Here is an 18473-nt window from a genome sequence, read left to right on the forward strand (position 1 = left end):
CCATAGAACCAGCAAAAATAATAGAACAGGCACAGTCGCTTAGTGTGACCGCAGGAAATCCCGCAAACCTGGAATGTACTGTAACTGGTACCCCAGAATTAAGAGTTAAATGTTTTAAGGATGGAAATGAAATGGTACCAAGCAGGAGACACAAACTCAGCTTTGAGAATAATGTGATCAGCCTAAAGATTCCCTCTGTTTCTAATGAGGATACGGCTGAGTATACATTTGAGGTTAAGAATGAATTTGGAACCAGCATCTGCAAAGCAACATTGACTGTATTAGGTTAGTGTTTATTTGCATTTAGAATTCACTTATATAAATCGTCCGTGTCATTTGAAAACTTTGCTCACAAAGTAAGGAATCCTGGTCACAACCATAAATGTATATAAAGGGTCTTATTATTATAACTTTTCCAGTCTTAATGAGAGTAGGCAGATCCATGCAGAGACTTTTAAAATAGGCTTAATAGCTCCTTTTTTTCTGAAACATAAGAATAGTTGACCTAGTTGCACAGAAGATATAAACATTGCTTAAACTAGATACAATCAAAGCTCATCATTTTGCACTTATCCAGTGAGACAAAGTGAAAACTTCAATTCCTTTTTAGCAATGTTTAAAAATAGTTTTATCTTGAATGTCTTAGGAAGTATATTTCCCATTAAATCTGAATCTTTTCTGTTTAAGCCAACACAGCTTATGAACAATGGATTTTATTCATTTAGAAATAGTTTTTGTAAGTTGACTAGTTGTTTATTCATCACTTTATCTTGAATAGATCAACAAATACCTCCAACATTTACTAAAAAGTTACGGAAAATGGATGCTGTTTTGGGATCTTTTGTACAAATGGAATGCAAAGCTTCTGGTTCACTTCCAATGAGTTTTACTTGGTATAAAGATTTCAAAGTAATAACATCTGGTGCAAAATACAACATATTATCTCAAGATAATGCAACAACTTTGAAAGTTAATAAACTAGACTTTTCTGATTACGGAAACTACATTTGCAAAGCAACCAATTCAGCAGGAAGTACTGAATGCAGCGGTATTCTAAAAATAACAGGTGTGAAAGATAAACTTATTTTATTTAAAGTTTCTTTTATAGCTTCCGCATCTCTATTAATTAAATTTCTAAGGTTTGCATGATGCCCTATAAGGGTGGTACTGTTATTGTATTAATAATCCAGTGGTCTAGGCTAATGCTCTGGGGATTCATTCAAGTTCAATTAATGCAATCTGGAATCATAAAACTAGCCTTTGTTGATGAACATGATAACTCTCATTTATTGTTACAAAAATCCATTTGGTTGACTAAGGTCTTTAGAGCAGGAAATTTGCCATTGTTACCTGGTCTGGTCTACATGAGATTCCAGACCCACAGCAATGTGGTAGATTCCTAACTTCCTTCAGAAATGGGCTACCGAGTTCAATGCCATTTAGGGATGGGAAACCAATACTGGCAGAACAAGAGGTGTCCATATCCCTCAAAAGAATAAACAAAATAAAAGGACGGAATTCTTGGGCTTTTCTTTGGTTGAAAATGAATGGGACCTAAGTGCCCATGTGGAAGGCCAGTTTCCTGGTCCTGTTTATGATGCTAGCCATTTTGACAAATTTGAGACAGGCCCTATGAAGACGGTACTCCGTAAGCATTGTTAATAACCTTGCTAAGCATACTCAAAGGGGAATATCTGGGCTTTTGATTTTAATTAGGCTTAACTACTTAGAAACTGGCATCCAGCAGCAAGCTAGAGGTTCTAGGCAAACCTGGAGTCCCTCCCAATGTTTCCAATGATACAACCAAAGGTTCCTCTGCAGAGAAATGTCTGCCCCACCTCTCCTATTATGGTCATCTGGCAGTGTATTTTCTTTCATTTAAACATTTAAGCACAACTGGTAATAATGTGCCCTCAGGCTACAGCGTACTTCAGTTACTTGCTATATGATGCAATCGGCTACCTCTGTTGAAGCTGGAACACAGGTGAATGGCCCGTCCACCTCCAGAGCCTGCCCACTGCCCTGACTTTCTCTAGGCCAGTTATGGTGAAGTCCCAATGAATATCCCAGTGAGTGATTGTGTCCTTAGAAAGGGGGAGGGTTTGGGACCTGGAAACAGTCATGACTTTTTTTTCTGCCCAGGGGAAGAGATCCAGCCCAAAACAAGTAGTTAAAATTTGTTTTGCAGTTCATGGTAAATTAGAATCTGCCATTTTATTTTTATTAGCGTTCCAATTGTATTGTTCTCTTTCCTCACATGAATTATAGAGCCACCAAGTTTTGTGGAAAAGCCTGTAGCTCAGGAAGCTTTGCCTGGATCCACAGTGCAGTTTAGAAGTGTTGTGAAAGGAACTGCTCCACTGTCTATAAAATGGCTGAAGGACGGCAGGGAGCTGATGTCTGGTGCTGACTGTTCCATTTTAAGTGAAGGTTCAACAAGTTTACTTGAGCTGTTTTCAACTAAAATCTCTGATTTGGGTGACTACATGTGTGAAGTCAGCAACAAGGTTGGCACTGCTACTTGTACAGCAAGATTATTTGTCAAAGGTGTGTATTTTTAGTTCATTTGTTAAACCATTATTGAGCACTCTTGCAAGATTCTGTCTTAAGTTCGAAAACTTTACAAGTTTGCAAAGCTATTTTTCTCTGGTTATTTTTCATGTCAGTAATGTGTTGTTTTCTTTCATTCCTTCATATTACTGGGTGTTTCATTGCTCCTTTCTGTGTTCTATGTGTTTGTTCCAGCATTTCATACTTATAACAACGTTTACCATTCCTTCATTGCTCCTTTCTGTGTTCTATGTGTTTGTTCCAGCATTTCATATTTATAACAACGTTTACCCCATTTTCTTCTCTAGAACTATTTTGCTTTGGCTTGTCTGTCTTTGCCTTTTTATATCTTGATTGTGGGGGGATCAAATTCTTTCCAAGGTTACACACACAGCTCAGAAGCTGTCTGGGAGGTTGAAATGCCTGTTTGACTGATCAGGAAAGTGCTGGAGAGGCAGTTGGCTGTGCTTCTTATCATAATTACTTTGGGTGAAAAGGCCAGAGGACAACATTTCTGCTTGCAAACCAACTGAGGCCCTTAATTGGCCAAAGGGCCCCAATCTGCCACCACTGGTTTACAACCAGCAACAGGCAGATACTATAAAATGTAATAATCTTAGACTGTAAATCCCAAAGGGTATCCTTTGGTTTGTTGAGAGTCTGGGGTCAGGGTGAGGGTGTCCCAAGAAAGATACTATCCTTCAAAGGTCTCGCCAAAAATAAGACTCATGTCTAGGCTAGATAATAACAACTGTCCCAGCTTAATTGAACGAGACAGGGAGGCCACAGTGAACCTTCTGCACATAGCATCAAACTTTTAACTTATTTGTTTACTTTTCTATTTTGTACCTAAGATTTTGTACCCAGGTATCTTTGTACCTAAGATGGCACCAGGAATGATGGCAATTTTCATGGTACTCCTGTACCTCTGTGCTTGAGTACACATGACAGTAAACCTAATTCTAATTCTACCTTGTCCCTGGGACTCTATCCATCATCCTCTGCCTTGGCCTCCCACAGCACTAGCGGAGGCCACTGCTCCCAGTGGATTGGCCAGTACTGATGAACAGCCGTCCGCTGATTGGTTGACAGCTCTCGCGGATCATAAATTCCTTCTAAGGATGATCAGGACTCCAACTACAAGCATCCGAGTATCTGAGCAGCACCAAAGCAGGTCAGGGGGAAGAGTGAGGAGAGTGTACAGTGAGGTCTCCACTGCCTTTTCAGTAGCAGCCGGGCCCCACTATGGTGTTGTATTTTTTTCTTCCTGGATCTCCTATTTGTAATGAAGTTTACTATGTTTTATTCTCCAGAACCTCCATACTTTATTAAGAAGTTAGCTCCTGCCACAGTATTTAAAAAGGGAGAGACAGCAAATTTTGAGTGCAAAGTAACTGGAACACCTGAAATCAAAATCTCTTGGTTCAAGAATTATCGGGAGATAAGTGCCAACCATAAATACAGAATGTCATTTGTTGATTCCATGGCAAACCTTGAAATTGCTAATATAAGCCTTGAAGACAGTGGCAATTATTCTTGTAAAGCACAGAATGAAGCTGGCAGTGAATCGTGCGAGATGAAGGTTACAGTTAAAGGTCTGTGAATATTTCTAGTTACTTCTCTATTAGTTGTTAATTGGCCTTTCTGAGAATGTTGCAAGATCTTTTTGTGTAATTATAAAATCCTTCTGCAAACCATCACTTACAAGGTCTAGCTTGTGGCTTGCTTTTGTTTGTGGAGTAAAAATTAATTCCACTTGGGAAGCTGGCAGATGCAAACTATGCAGACATTTTCACTGGAAACTTCAGGAAATGTAGCTGTTGGATGTGATTTAAATGCAGCTCCTCAGTTGCACTGTACTCAGACAATACACTGATATACATTTATTGATATACAGTTCTTGCTGAGATTCAATGGATGGCTGACCCATTGCTGGGTTCAATGGTATTGAGATGGGTAAACATCAGGAATAAAGCATTAAATGAAAGTCCTCCCTGCAACGTGATGGGGAATAGTTAAATTATCCCTTCTAAGTTTTTTTTTTGAAATATTAGCCTCATGTATATCTGGATACTGGTTGAGGACTGATGGTACCCTAAAAGGTTGTAACAAAGTAAAAACACATATGGCATAAATTTATTGAGTTTTCTGTCATATCTCTATAATAGCAAGTCGTTCAACAAGGTTCTGCATAGCAAATTGAATAACAAGGATAGATCACATGGAATCCAGGGCGAGCTAGCCATTTGGATACAAAATTGGCCTGAAGATAGGAGACAGAGGGTAGTGTTGGAGGTTAATTTTCAAATTAGAGGCCTGTGACCAGTGGCGTGCTGTATGGATCGGTGCTGGCATCCACTGTTTTTTGTAATTTATATAATTGATTTGGATATGAATATAGGAGACATGGTTAGTAAGTTCGCAGGTGACACCAAAATTGGAGATGTAGTGGACAGTGAATAAGGTTATCTCAGAGTGCAACAGGATCTTGATCAAATGGGGCGATGAACCGAGGCGTGGTCGATGGAGGTTAATTTAGATAAATGTGTAGTATTGTATTTTGGTAAGGCAAATCAGGGCAGGACATATACACTTAATGGTCGAGTCCTGGGGAGTGTTACCGAACAAGGAGACCTTGTGGCACAGGTTCATAGTTCCTTGAAAGTGGAATCGCAGGTAGACAGGGTAGTGAAGAAGGCATTTGGTACAGTTGCCTTTGAATTGAACTGAATTGAATTGAATTTATTGTCACATATACCGAGGCACAGTGAAAAGCTTTGTCTTACAGGCAGATCACAAAGTTAAATAGCAAAGGTAAGTAAATAATAGGTCATGATTGTAGGAAATAGGAAACTTAGATTTGCACGCAGGAGCTCGCATGGAGTCGACCTTTTCCTTTGTTGGTCAGTGCATTGAGTACAGGAGTTGGGAGGTCATGTTGTGGCTGTACAGGACATTGGTTAGGCCACTTTCGGCATACTGCATTCAATTTTGGTCTCCCTGCTTGAGGAAAGATGTTAAACTTGAAAGGGTTCAGAACGATTTACAAGTATGTTGCTGTGGTTGGAGGGTTTAATCGCTAGGGAGAGGCTGAATAAGCTGTGGCTGTTTTCTCTGGAGCGTTGAAGGCTGAGGGGTAACCTCATGAGGGCATGATAGAGTAAAAAGACAAGGTCTTTTTCCTAGCGTAAGGGAGTCCAAAAACTAGACGTCATAGATTTAAGGTGAGAAGGGAAAAATTTGAAAGGGATCTAAGAGGCAATCTTTTCAGGCAGAGGGTAGTGTGTGTTTGGAATGAGCTACCAGAGGAAGTATTTGAGACAGGTACAATCACAACATTTAAAAAGCATCTGGATGAGTACATGATTGGAAGGATTTAGAGGGACGTGGGCAAAATGCTGGCAAATGGGACTAGATTAATTTGGATATCTGGTCAGCATGGATGAGTTGGAATGAAGGGTTGGAATGAAGTCTATGACTATTTCTGTGTTGGTTTGTCTCTCTGAAGTTATAATCAGAAATTGAAACGAAGATCACTTGAACATTTCTAATATCAGTGAGTATTGTTCAGAGTCACAAATGTTTGAGGCAATGACCTATTAACCAAATTATGTGTTTATTCTTTAGAACCTCCCACATTTACGAAGAAGCTTGAGCCAGTTGAGGTTGTAAAATCTACTGATGTCACTCTTGAATGTGAGGTGGCCGGTTCAGGTCCCTTTGAAGTTATGTGGTATAAAGACAATAAACAAATTCGACGCAGTAAGAAGTACAAAATGATCTCAGATATTTCTTTAGTCAGTCTTTGCATTCTAACATCCGATAGCTCAGACATTGGCGAATACACATGTACGGTCAAAAATGATGTTGGGAGTTGCTCCTGCAGTTCTACAGTCAGTTTGAAAGGTCAGTTACAATCCAGTTCTCCTAAGTACTTACCTGGATGTTGTGTAGTATCTCTTCATTATTTTATTCCTATATGTTATTAATCAACATCTCAAATCACAATATTTTAAAAATTTAAACAGTGACTATGTAATATAAACTATAACAGGTTATATATTCTCTTTGCTTTAAACTAGAGAGACCAACCTTCATACAAACAATAGAAAATGCAACAGTATTTTCTGGAAATTCTGCTGTGTTTCAATGTCTTGTAAAAGGCTCAGTTCCAATAACGACAAGCTGGAAAAAAGATGGCAAAAATATCAAAGAAGATGATAACGTAAAAATGTCCTTTGAAGATAATGTTGTCACATTACAGATTATTAAGGTTGAAGAAAATCACAGTGGAAATTACGTTTGTCAGGCAAAGAATGATGCAGGAACTGCAAAATGCGCGGCTGCATTGGTTGTAATGGGTTAGTACCAAATAATAAGCACAACATTGTCCAAAAGTCAGAATTCCATGACATTTACGTTTTCACATAATGTTGTTTTCATTTTTTAAAAATTAATTCTATGATCATCAAAATTAGGAAATTTAAACTGTTAAGGGGATATAAACATAGAAACATAGAAAATAGGAGCAGAAGTCAGCCATTCAGCCCTTCAAGCCTGTTCTGCCATTCAGTGTGATCATGGCTGATCATCCAATTTACTACGATGTTCCTACTTTACCCCACATCCTTTGATCCCTTCAGTCATAAGAGCAACAGTGACTCAACAGTTAGCACTACTGCCTCACAGCCCCAGAGACCTGGGTTCAATTCCAATCTCAAGCAACTGTCAGTGTGCAGTCTGCACATTCTTCCTGTGTCTGCGTGGATTTCCTCCCACAGTCCAAAGATGTGCAGATTAGGTGGATTGGCAATGCTAAATAGCCCATCGTGTGCAGGGTAGGTGGATTAACCATAGGATGGGGCTGGATCCATGTGAGATGCTCTTCAGATGGTCGGTGTGGACTCGATGGGCCAAATGTACTGCTTCCACACTGTAAGGATTCTATTCTATTCTAACTCCTTCTTGAAAACATTGAATGCTTTGGCCTCAACTACTTTCTGTTGCAGATAATTCGATGGGCTCACCATTCTCAGTGAGGACATTTCTCCCTGTCTCAGTACTAAATGTCCATTCTCATATTGTCAGACTGTGAGCCCATGGTTCTGGACTGCCTGGTCATAGGGTAAATGCAGGAAGTATGTTCCCAGTCTGGTCCTGTTTGAATTTTATGGTTTTCTATGAAAGTCTGCCCACATTCTTTTAAGCTCCAGATAGATCATTTTCCATGTGGAGCAATCATTGTTAGTAATTGCAAGAATGACTCTGTTTACTGCAGGATACGATTTCTCAATTGTGTTTTAAAATACATCTCTGATAAATTGTCAGATGAGGTTTCCACTCTATCCACGTGAGGTCTTTCACTTTCTATCACCATCCATTTTATGGCATTTCTGAATGAGATTGCTTACATAATGCTCAGGTTTTACAACATGAACACCAACTCTTTGTGAGCTGAATTGAGACTGTCACAAGTTATTGCACATGGAGCATTATGGAAAGTTGATGGTAGAAATGTTTGTTATAGAAGTTGTGACTAGAATTGAACCAAATTCTGAGGCATCAAGCTTGCAGTACAAAATAAATGATAAAATAGTAATCAAAATTATACAGTTCTCCTGATGTAACTGATCTCATTATTCCCACAGAACCTGCAAAAATCATAGAAAAAACTGAGCAATTCACAGTGACTTCAGGAAACCCAGCAATTTTGGAGTGTACTGTAGCTGGTACACCAGAATTAAGTGTTGCGTGGTTCAAAAATGGAGAGAAACTGGAGTCAGTTGGAAAATATAAAATGAGTTTTGCAAATAAAGTGGCAAGTCTAAAAATTCGGTCTGTTGAAAAGGATGACAGTGCTGACTATACTTTCAAAGTCCAGAATGAGTTTGGAGCTGACAGCTGCAGTATTTCTTTGACAGTGTTAGGTCAGTGATTAATTTGTGTTGATGGCTTTAATTTGCTTAAAGCAATATTTAAAACATAACAAATATTGTCACAAATTTTAAATAATGAATTTTTGAATTGATATCTTTTCTCCCTTACCCTGGACAGAACAAATAATTGCTCCGTTGTTTACGAGAAAATTAAAAGAATCAAGCAGTACTTTAGGATCTTTTGTACAAATGGAATGCAAAATTTCTGGTTCTATTCCGATGGACATCTCTTGGTATAAAGATGGCAATGAAATATCAGCCAGTAACAAATACAAGATGTTATTTCAAGACAACATGCTGTCTTTGGAGGTCAATGAGTTAGACGTTTCAGATGGTGGAATTTACTCTTGTAGAGCAACAAATTCAGCAGGAAAGGACGAATGCAGTGCTTTCTTAAGTGTAAAAGGTGTGAGCGTTTATTGTATTTCCTTCCCATGTATTTGCTTAGCCAAGTAATTTTTAAATTCTTTCTACACTAGACAAAATATAGTTTTCAAGTATCACTATCTTAATTTTGTTACTTCATAGATTTTTGAAGAACATGTTAGCATTTCTCAACAACATTCTCTTCAACCTGATCATGTCTTATAGTTTCTCTGTACATGAGTTAATTAAATGTGTTTTTTTCCTGTGTGAATTTTAGAGCCTCCAAGCTTTGTCGAAAAAATAACATCACAGGATGTTATACTTGGTTCTCCTGTACAGTTTAGAAGTGTTCTAAAAGGAACCACACCGTTATCTACAAAATGGCTCAAAGAGGACAGGGAATTGATGCATGGTGTGGCATATTCTATTTGGAATGAAGGCTCAACATATTTGCTAGAGTTGGTCTCAGCTAAAATATCTGATGCAGGCAGTTACACCTGCCAAGTCAGCAATGATGTCGGGACAGTTGCCTGTTCTGCAGAATTGTTTGTGAAAGGTGTGCATTTTTGTATATTGTTTTACAGTTTTACAACTCTATTTCACGTAAGATTGCTTTGCAAGTCTAGCTAGATGAAAGGTTCAGCACAATTGACTTATATTCTTAGCAATTGATCAGCTGTAGTGGTAGGATTTACATTGCCAGTCATGGACAGGGACCATTATCCAGCACAGTAAATCTGGGCTGAGAATCAGACTTAGTATTCCCTATTTTGAAACTCTACATTTTACTCACAAGTGGACTGTATTCAGATAGTCACTGTTAGGTGAAATATTGTGGAGTGGTGGAGAATTTGTTCTCAGTTCAAAGTCCTGAAAAAAAACCTCTCAATTCAAATTGATTTGTGTGATAAATAGTAAAGGGGACAACTTTAAGAACTTTCATAGTTTAGTCTGCCCCAACCCTAAATAATAGTTATTATAACAGAGGCAGCAATAAGAAATACTGAGATTATGTGAAAAAGAGATTATGTTTTCTTTACTATTAATAGAGCCACAGTTGAGTATGGATCAGATTTATTAAGTTGGCAATTTTTGACTGTAAATGCATTATTGATAATTATTTATATTTGATTGTGAGTTTGAATTGCTGTTGGCTATCCTTTAAATTTATACTGACATTTCTAACATTTTGACTTCTAGAACCTCCTAGCTTCATTAAAAAGCTGAATCCATCAACGATAATAAAGAAAGGAGACACAGCACGTTTTGAATGCATTATAACTGGCACACCAAAAATCAAAGTTACTTGGTACAAAGGTGGTCATGAACTTATAGCCAGTGACAAATGTATGATATCATTTGATGGTTCTGTGGCAGTTCTTGAGATTATTAATGTTAGTTTGGATGACAGTACAAGCTACATCTGTGAAGCGAGGAATGAAGCTGGTAGTGACAGCAGCAGCACTGAGGTTGAAGTTAAAGGTCTGTAAATTGTCTTTGTAATTTGGTAGCATAATACATATTTTAATTTTCTTGAGCAAAGCTACTCTTATTTTCAGTGCTTTTGTTGATTTTGGACTTAATTGTGATTATTTTATAGAACCTCCCAGTTTTAGGCGGAAACTTCAATCTGCTGAAACAGTTAAAACCAATGATATCACACTGGAATGTGAGGTGACTGGTACTGCTCCATTTGAAGTTCTGTGGTATAAGGACAATAAACAAATTCGGAGCAGCAAAAAATACAAAATGATCTCTGACAATTATTTAGCCAGTCTCTGCATTCTAACATTTGATACCCCTGACGTTGGCGAATACACATGCACAGTCAAAAATGATGTGGGGGGTTGTTCCTGCAGTTCCACAGTCAATTTGAAAGGTCAGTTGAAATACATTGTCAAAAATATTTGTCTTCCACTGTTAATAGTGCCAACTTTATTGTTTTATTCTCCACTGCAAAATTAATTGCTTAGATACCTGAAGAAGCTTTCCAAATTGCATTAAAACATAATTAGGACAACTAATAATTATTTACATTACCATTTATTTTACACTAGAACCCCCAGGATTTGTGAAGAAGATTGAAAATGTAACAACATTGTCAGGAAATTCTGTTGTATTCCAATGTCTGGTCAAAGGCTCAAAGCCCATTTATGTAACTTGGATGAAAGACAAAGATTATATCAAAGAAGATGGTAATATCTCACTGTCTTTTGAGAATAATGTTGCTACTCTTCAAATAAATAATGTTGGAGAAAATCATGCTGGGAAATATACATGTCATATCAAGAATGATGCAGGAACTGACAAGTGTTATGCCACATTGCTGGTAGCAGGTTGGTGGGACATTAACTTCACAACCCTCCATTTCAAATTTTTGCAAGCTGATTCAGATTCTTTGTGGTGCACCAACTGAAATGAGATTCATAGCTGTAAGATATTGAATGGATTTTTTTTTCCTCCATAGAACCAGCAAAAATCATAGAACAGGCACAGTCGCTCAGTGTGACCGCAGGAAATCCAGCAAACCTGGAATGTACTGTAACTGGTACCCCAGAATTAAGAGTTAAATGTTTTAAGGATGGAAATGAAATGGTACCAAGCAGGAGACACAAACTCAGCTTTGAGAATAACGTGATCAGCCTAAAGATTCCCTCTGTTTCTAATGAGGATACGGCTGAGTATACATTTGAGGTTAAGAATGAATTTGGAACCAGCATCTGCAAAGCAACATTGACTGTATTTGGTTAGTGTTTACTTGCATTTAAAATATTAGTTTAAATATCCAGTGGCATTGAAAAACACAGCATACAAAACTGTTGACCTTAGACATATTTAAAGTGTTTTATTGTGATAATTTTACTTGTTGAAATCCAGTCATCATGGAACTAAGTAGAATAGACATGTTGATAGCTTGAAAATTAGATTTGATTTGAGTGATCATGGAGGGCGCATTCCCAATCAATCTGAAAATTCCATTGTTTAAGTCATTCTTTCTTAATGTAAACAAGTTGATCCTATTCATTTCAACCACTTCCAAGTATTTGTTATTGACTGGCTGCCTTTGTCTTGGACAGATCAAATTATACCCCCAGTATTTACAAGAAAATTACGGGAATTGGATGCTGTTTTGGGATCTTTTGTCCATATGGAGTGCAAAGCTTCTGGTTCTCTTCCAATGAGTTTTACATGGTATAAAGATTTCACAGTAATAACATCTGATGAAAAACACAAAATATTATACCAAGATAATGCAACAACGCTTGAAGTTAATGAACTAGATTTTTCTGATCATGGAACCTACATTTGTAAAGCAACCAATTCAGCAGGAAGTGATGAATGCAGTGGTATCTTAAAAGTAACAGGTTTGAAATATGAACTTCCTTTATTTCAATTTGTTTCATAGCTTTTTCTGTTCAGTTTCTGATGTTCGCTTGTTTTCCCAGGAATGGGAGTACTAAAGGGATTCTTTTTCCTCACATGAATTACAGAGCCACCAAGTTTTGTGGAAAAGCCTGTAGCTCAGGAAGCTCTGCCTGGATCCACAGTGCAGTTTAGAAGTGTTGTGAAAGGAACTGGTCCACTGTCTATAAAATGGCTGAAGGACGGCAGGGAGCTGATGTCTGGAGCGGACTGTTTCATTTTAAATGAAGGTTCAACAAGTTTACTTGAGCTGCTTTCAGCTAAAGTCTCTGATTTGGGTGACTACACATGTGAAGTCAGTAACAAGGTTGGCACTGCCACTTGTACAGCAAGACTATTTGTCAAAGGTGTGTATTTTCAGTTCATTGTGAACTATTGTGGAAAAGTATTGAAATCTTCTGTCTTTTCCCAGTTTGCAAATCATACTACTTTGGAAAGTTACTTTTTGCTTATGTGTTACCATTTTTTTCTCTAGTTTGTTGTTTTTAATGTTACTATTGTGTTATGTGTTGTCTTCTTTTATTCCTTCTTATAGTCATAGGTGTTTCATTGTTCCATTTTATGTTGTATCTGTTTGTTCCTGCATTTAACATTTGTAACGAAGTTTACTACATTTTCTTCTCTAGAACCTCCATACTTTATTAAGAAGTTAGAGCCTGCAGCAATTTTTAAGAAAGGAGAGACAGCAGTTTTTGAGTGCAAAGTAACTGGCACACCTGAAATAAAAGTCTCTTGGTTCAGGGATTATCGGGAGATTAGTGCCAGTCAAAAATACAGAATGTCATTCGTTGATTCTATGGCAATCTTGGCAATTGTCGATGTAAGCCTGGATGACAGTGGGAATTACTCTTGCAAAGCACAAAATGAAGCTGGCAGTGAATCTTGCGAGATTAAAGTTACAGTTAAAGGTCTGTAAAAATTCCTAGTTATATTTTCCATCGGAAGTAACTTGGTCTTTCTGAAAGTGTTGCAAATCCTTCTTGCATAATTGTGGAATATTTGGGCACCTTGGCTTAAGTGGTCTCATTTTATGGCTTCCTTTTGATTGTGGATTGGAAACTACTCACATGCTGGAAGCAGGCATTTCCCGACTGTGCTAGTTTCTTCGTTAGAGGCTCAGGAAAATTTTGACTGCTCTGTCTACTTTGAATGTAGCCATTCAGCCAACTGTTCGAAACAGAATGGGGTAATGAGCTGCTTGGCGAAGAGAGGATACTGTGGGGTTGTGGTTGCCAAGCATTTTTATCCATCTTCTGACCATGGGAAATACAAAAAGGCATTAATAAGGCAAACCTGGTAGAGGGCCTCAGAGGTGCTCTTACAGCAGAAGGATGTAAAGCTCATAGGAAGGAGACACTACTTCCTTCATGACACCTGGATACAATTCAAATGTGGAATATTTTTAGAACGTAGAACATAGAAATGTATAGCACAGAACAGGCCTTTTGGCCCACGATGTTGTGCCGAGATTTAATCCTAATGTCAAATATAGTAACAACCTATGCACCCCTCAACTCACTGCTATTCATGTGCAAGTCCAGCAGTTGCTTAAATGTCCCCACTGACTCTGCATCCACCATCACAGCTGGCAACGCATTCCATGCATTCTCTGCGTAAATAACCTACCTCTGACGTCTCCTTTATACTTTCCTCCTAATAACTTCAAATTATGACTTCTCGTACCAGTCAATCCTGCCCTAGGGAAAAGTCTCTGGTGATTGATTCTATCTATCCCTCTCATTATTTTATACACCTCGATCAGGTCTCCTCTCTTCCTCCTTCTCTCCAGAGAGAAACGTCTGAGCTTATTCAACCTTTCTTCATAAGGCAAACCCTCCAGTCCAGGCAGCATCTTGGTAAACCTTCTTTGCACTCTCTCCAAAGCCTCTGTATCTTTCCTAGTTTATTTTATTTCAAAGACTTTGTTACCTTTCTAGCCATTTACATGGGCATTTAGTATTATGCTCAAATTGAAAATTAGAACTCCTTTGGATAACATACATATAGTAGGACCTAATCTTCAATTATCAGTGTAGGTCCTATTGTGGTCCAAAGGACACTTCCCAGTCTCAAATCAAATGATAATAAAGTGACAACGGAAATAAAATGCGCTATTTTAACTTCTCCTTATACTTTTTCCTGTTTGTTGAACAGATTTTTTTTGCTAATTATGTACATCTGGGCAAAATTATAAAATGTGAGGACCACTAATGGCATTGAAATTTGAGTATATGTACAAAATAAGCATAAAGTGTGTTTCTTAAAATATTTGAACTATTTACCTTCAATAATAACTGAAGTTAAAACGTGTCTGGCTATTAGTTTGTCTCACGTCATTAACCATTATAGTTTTTTAATATGGTTGGTAATAATGGGACTCAACTTGCTAAATGCGAAATTTATAAACTATGTTGTCATCTTTGCTCTTTAGAACCTCCCACATTTACGAAGAAGCTTGAACCAGTTGAGGTAGTAAAATCTACTGATGTCACTCTTGAATGTGAGGTGGCCGGTTCAAGTCCTTTTGAAGTTATGTGGTATAAAGACAATAAACAAATTCGACACAGTAAAAAGTACAAAATAATCACTGACATTTCTTTAGCCAGTCTTTGCATTCTAAAATCTGATAGTTCTGATGTTGGTGAATACAAGTGTACAGTCAAAAATGATGTTGGGAGTTGCTCCTGCAGTTCTACAGTCAGTTTGAAAGGTCAGTTACAATCCAGTTCTCCTAAGTGCTTTTACCTGGATGTTGTGTGCTGTCTGCTTTGTTGTCATGTTCCTGTATAGTAGTCCCTGTCACCCCGGCTCCTCGCGAACTCTCCATCACGTGCATGCGTCAGTGACGCTGCCGAACCAATTCCTGGTCCATTCCCGCCTCCTCTTTTCCTCGATCCAGCTGCTGCACACCTCATGACACTCGGCGGTCGGCATGGCAACGGAGACCCTGCTTCCGCCGGCCGCGGCGTGTGCTGGCGCAGCTAGTGAATGTCTTGAATCGCAGTGCTTGTTAAATGAAGTGTTGGTTGTGTCATTATAAATTATAACAGGTTATATATTCTCTTTGCTTTAAACTAGAGAGACCAACCTTCGTACAAACAATAGAAAATGCAACAGTATTTTCTGGAAATTCTGCTGAATTTCAATGTCTTGTAAAGGGCTCAGTTCCAATAACGACAAGCTGGAAAAAAGATGGCAAACATATCAAAGAAGATGAAAATATAAAAATGTCCTTTGAAAACAATGTTGCCACATTACAGATTATTAAGGTTGAAGAAAATCACAGTGGACAGTACATTTGTCAGGCAAAGAATGACGCAGGAACTGCAAAATGCTTTGCTACATTGGCCATATTGGGTTAGTAGCAAATAATAAATACGTATTGTCTGAAAGTCATTGATTTCAGTTTCATAGTATTTACTTTCCCAAGTTGAATAACTTTAATGTTTTGTGATCATCAAAATGAGGACTGTTATAATTGGCAACGGAGAAATTTTCCATATCCAACAGCCTTGTCTGCAACACGATAGTTTCTCTACTCAGGATCAAATAAATTCCTCTAGCAAATTCGTAGAAGCACTCTTTTCATTTGACTTCTGCTCACTGCCAGTACCTTGTGTTTTATGAGCTCTCGAAGCATGATTTTTAACATAATTTGAGACATGAAAGCAAACACAAAGTTTTTTTTAATCAATTTTTTCCTGATCAAGCTGTTCAGAGATGTTATTATACACCTCTGCAGCAGGCTGGCCTTGCACCCGGGTCTCCTGGTCCACAGTAGGGACACTACCATTGTACCACAAGAGTCTCCTACTCTGAGTTGATTTAGGGCACTCCGAACTACCTTCAAATGGTAGCAGTCAATACTGCAGCAGTATTGACTAAATTTGACACCAAGCTAATGAATAATCAGACCTAATGCTGGCAGCGCTATGGGCGGCACGGTGGCCCAGTGGTTAGCACTGCTGCCTCACAGCGCCTGTAGACCCGGGTTCAATTCCCGACTCAGGCGACTGACTGTGTGGAGTTTGCACATTCTCCCCGTGTCTGTGTGGGTTTCCTCCGGGTGCTCCGGTTTCCTCGCACAGTCCAAAGATGTGCGGGTCAGGTGAATTGGCCATGCTAAATTGCCCGTAGTGTTAGGTTAAAGGGGTAAATGTAGGGGTATGTGTGGGTTGCGCTTCGGCGGGTCGGTGTGGACTTGTTGGGCCGAAGGGCCTGTTTCCACACTGTAAGTAATCTAATCAATCAAGCAGACTGACATTTTTACTGCAGCAGTATTGACTAAATTTGACACCAAGCTAATGAATAATCAGACCTAATGCTGGCAGCGCTATTGTGACACAGTGGTAGTACACCTACCTCTGAACCAGAAGACCCTAACCCAAACACAAAACAACCTACTCCAGAGATTTGTCATGATACATCTGAATGAGTTGATGCGAAAAAGATCTACAGCCAGCTCCATCCATATGAAATGACTGCAAATAGCAAATTTATTGCATAGATCTCCTCATGCAGATATCTACTTGTTCCCACAGAACCTGCGAATGTCAAAGATAAGTCTGAGCCACTCACGGTGACTGCAGGAGAACCGGCAATTTTGGAGTGTACTGTAGCCGGTACACCAGAACTAAGTGTTGCATGGTTCAAAAATGGAAAGAAACTGGAATCAGATAGAAAATTTAAAATAAGTTTTGCAAATAAAGTGGCAAGTCTAAAAATTCAGTCTGTGGAAATGGATGACAGTGCTGACTATACTTTCGAAGTTCAGAATGAGTTTGGAGCTGACAGCTGCAGTATTTCTTTGACAGTGTTAGGTCAGTGATTAATTTGTGTGATGGCTTTAATTTTCTTGAAAAAAAGTTTAAAAATTGTCAGAAACTTGAAAATAGTGGGCATGTTTTTATTGACTTTTGTTTTACTCTTGCACTGGACAGAACAAATAATTGCTCCATTGTTTACGAGAAAATTAAAGGAAATGAGCAGTACTTTAGGATCTTTTGTGCGAATGGATTGTAAAGTTTCTGGTTCAATTCCGATGGACATCTCTTGGTATAAAGATGGCAATGAAATATCAGCCAGTAACAAATACAAGATGTTATCTCAAGACAACATGCTGTCTTTGGAGGTCTATGAGTTAGATGTTTCAGATGGTGGAATTTACTCTTGTAGAGCTGCAAATTCAGCAGGAATGGACGAATGCAGTGCTTTCTTAAGTGTAAAAGGTGTGAACATTATCTTGTTATATTTTCTTCTCAGTGTGAATATTAATTTCTTTACCCAAGCAGTTTCTTTCTCTTCACGACACCAGTGAAGTAACTAAACGTACTCATCAAACATCATTATCTTTGATTTGTTAATTCATAGATTTTTGAAGAACATATTAGCATTCCTCTACAACATTCTCTTCAACCTGATCATATCTTATAGTTTCTCTGTACATGAGTTAATTAAATGTGTTTTTTTCCTGTGTGAATTTTAGAGCCTCCGAGCTTTATCGAAAAAGTAACATCGCGGGATGTTGTACTTGGTTCTACTGTACAGTTTAGGAGTGTTGTGAAAGGAACCACACCGTTATCTACAAAATGGCTCAAAGGGGACAGGGAATTGATGCATGGTGTGGCATATTCTATTTGGAATGAAGGCTCAACATATTTGCTAGAGTTGGTCTCAGCTAAAATATCTGATGCGGGTAGTTACACCTGCCAAGTCAGCAACGATGTCGGGACAGTCGCCTGTTCTGCAGAATTGTTTGTGAAAGGTGTGCATTTTTGTATATTGTTTTACAGTTTTTACAACTCTACTTCACGTAAGATTGCTTTGCGATCCTAGCTAGTTGAAAAGTTCAGCACTTTCGACTTATTTTCTTAGCAATTGATCAGCTGTAGTAGAACATAGAACACAGAACATAGAAGAATACAGCGCAGTACTGGCCCTTCGGCCCTCGATGTTGCGCCGATCCAAGCCCACCTAACCTACACTAGCCCACTATCCTCCATATGCCTATCCAATGCCTGCTTAAATGCCCATAATGAGGGAGAGTCCACCACTGCTACTGGCAGGGCATTCCATGAACTCACGACTCACTGAGTAAAGAACCTACCCCTAACATCTGTCCTATACCTACCCCCCCTTAATTTAAAGCTATGCCCCCTCATAACAGCTGACTCCATATGTGGAAAAAGGTTCTCACGG

General features: G+C 38.5%; 1 protein-coding gene across 1 annotated transcript in view; it reads left to right on the plus strand.

Annotated features, from left to right (window-relative positions):
• The window catches only part of ttn.1 (titin, tandem duplicate 1), a 336276-nt gene that overhangs the window by 107918 nt on the left and 209885 nt on the right, over positions 1-18473 (plus strand). The window contains exons 71-91 of the mRNA XM_043694489.1: positions 7-285; positions 779-1066; positions 2269-2547; positions 3864-4145; positions 6178-6456; positions 6633-6911; positions 8199-8477; positions 8605-8892; positions 9130-9408; positions 10053-10334; positions 10453-10731; positions 10910-11188; positions 11320-11598; positions 11930-12217; positions 12344-12622; positions 12902-13183; positions 14707-14985; positions 15354-15632; positions 16817-17095; positions 17216-17503; positions 17761-18039. Of these exons, the coding sequence (XP_043550424.1) occupies positions 7-285; positions 779-1066; positions 2269-2547; positions 3864-4145; positions 6178-6456; positions 6633-6911; positions 8199-8477; positions 8605-8892; positions 9130-9408; positions 10053-10334; positions 10453-10731; positions 10910-11188; positions 11320-11598; positions 11930-12217; positions 12344-12622; positions 12902-13183; positions 14707-14985; positions 15354-15632; positions 16817-17095; positions 17216-17503; positions 17761-18039 (5904 nt within the window). The remainder of the gene's footprint in view (positions 1-6; positions 286-778; positions 1067-2268; positions 2548-3863; positions 4146-6177; positions 6457-6632; positions 6912-8198; positions 8478-8604; positions 8893-9129; positions 9409-10052; positions 10335-10452; positions 10732-10909; positions 11189-11319; positions 11599-11929; positions 12218-12343; positions 12623-12901; positions 13184-14706; positions 14986-15353; positions 15633-16816; positions 17096-17215; positions 17504-17760; positions 18040-18473) is intronic.

Source organism: Chiloscyllium plagiosum, chromosome 7 (assembly GCF_004010195.1).
Source record: "Chiloscyllium plagiosum isolate BGI_BamShark_2017 chromosome 7, ASM401019v2, whole genome shotgun sequence".
In the NCBI taxonomy this organism is placed as follows: Eukaryota; Metazoa; Chordata; class Chondrichthyes; order Orectolobiformes; family Hemiscylliidae; genus Chiloscyllium; species Chiloscyllium plagiosum.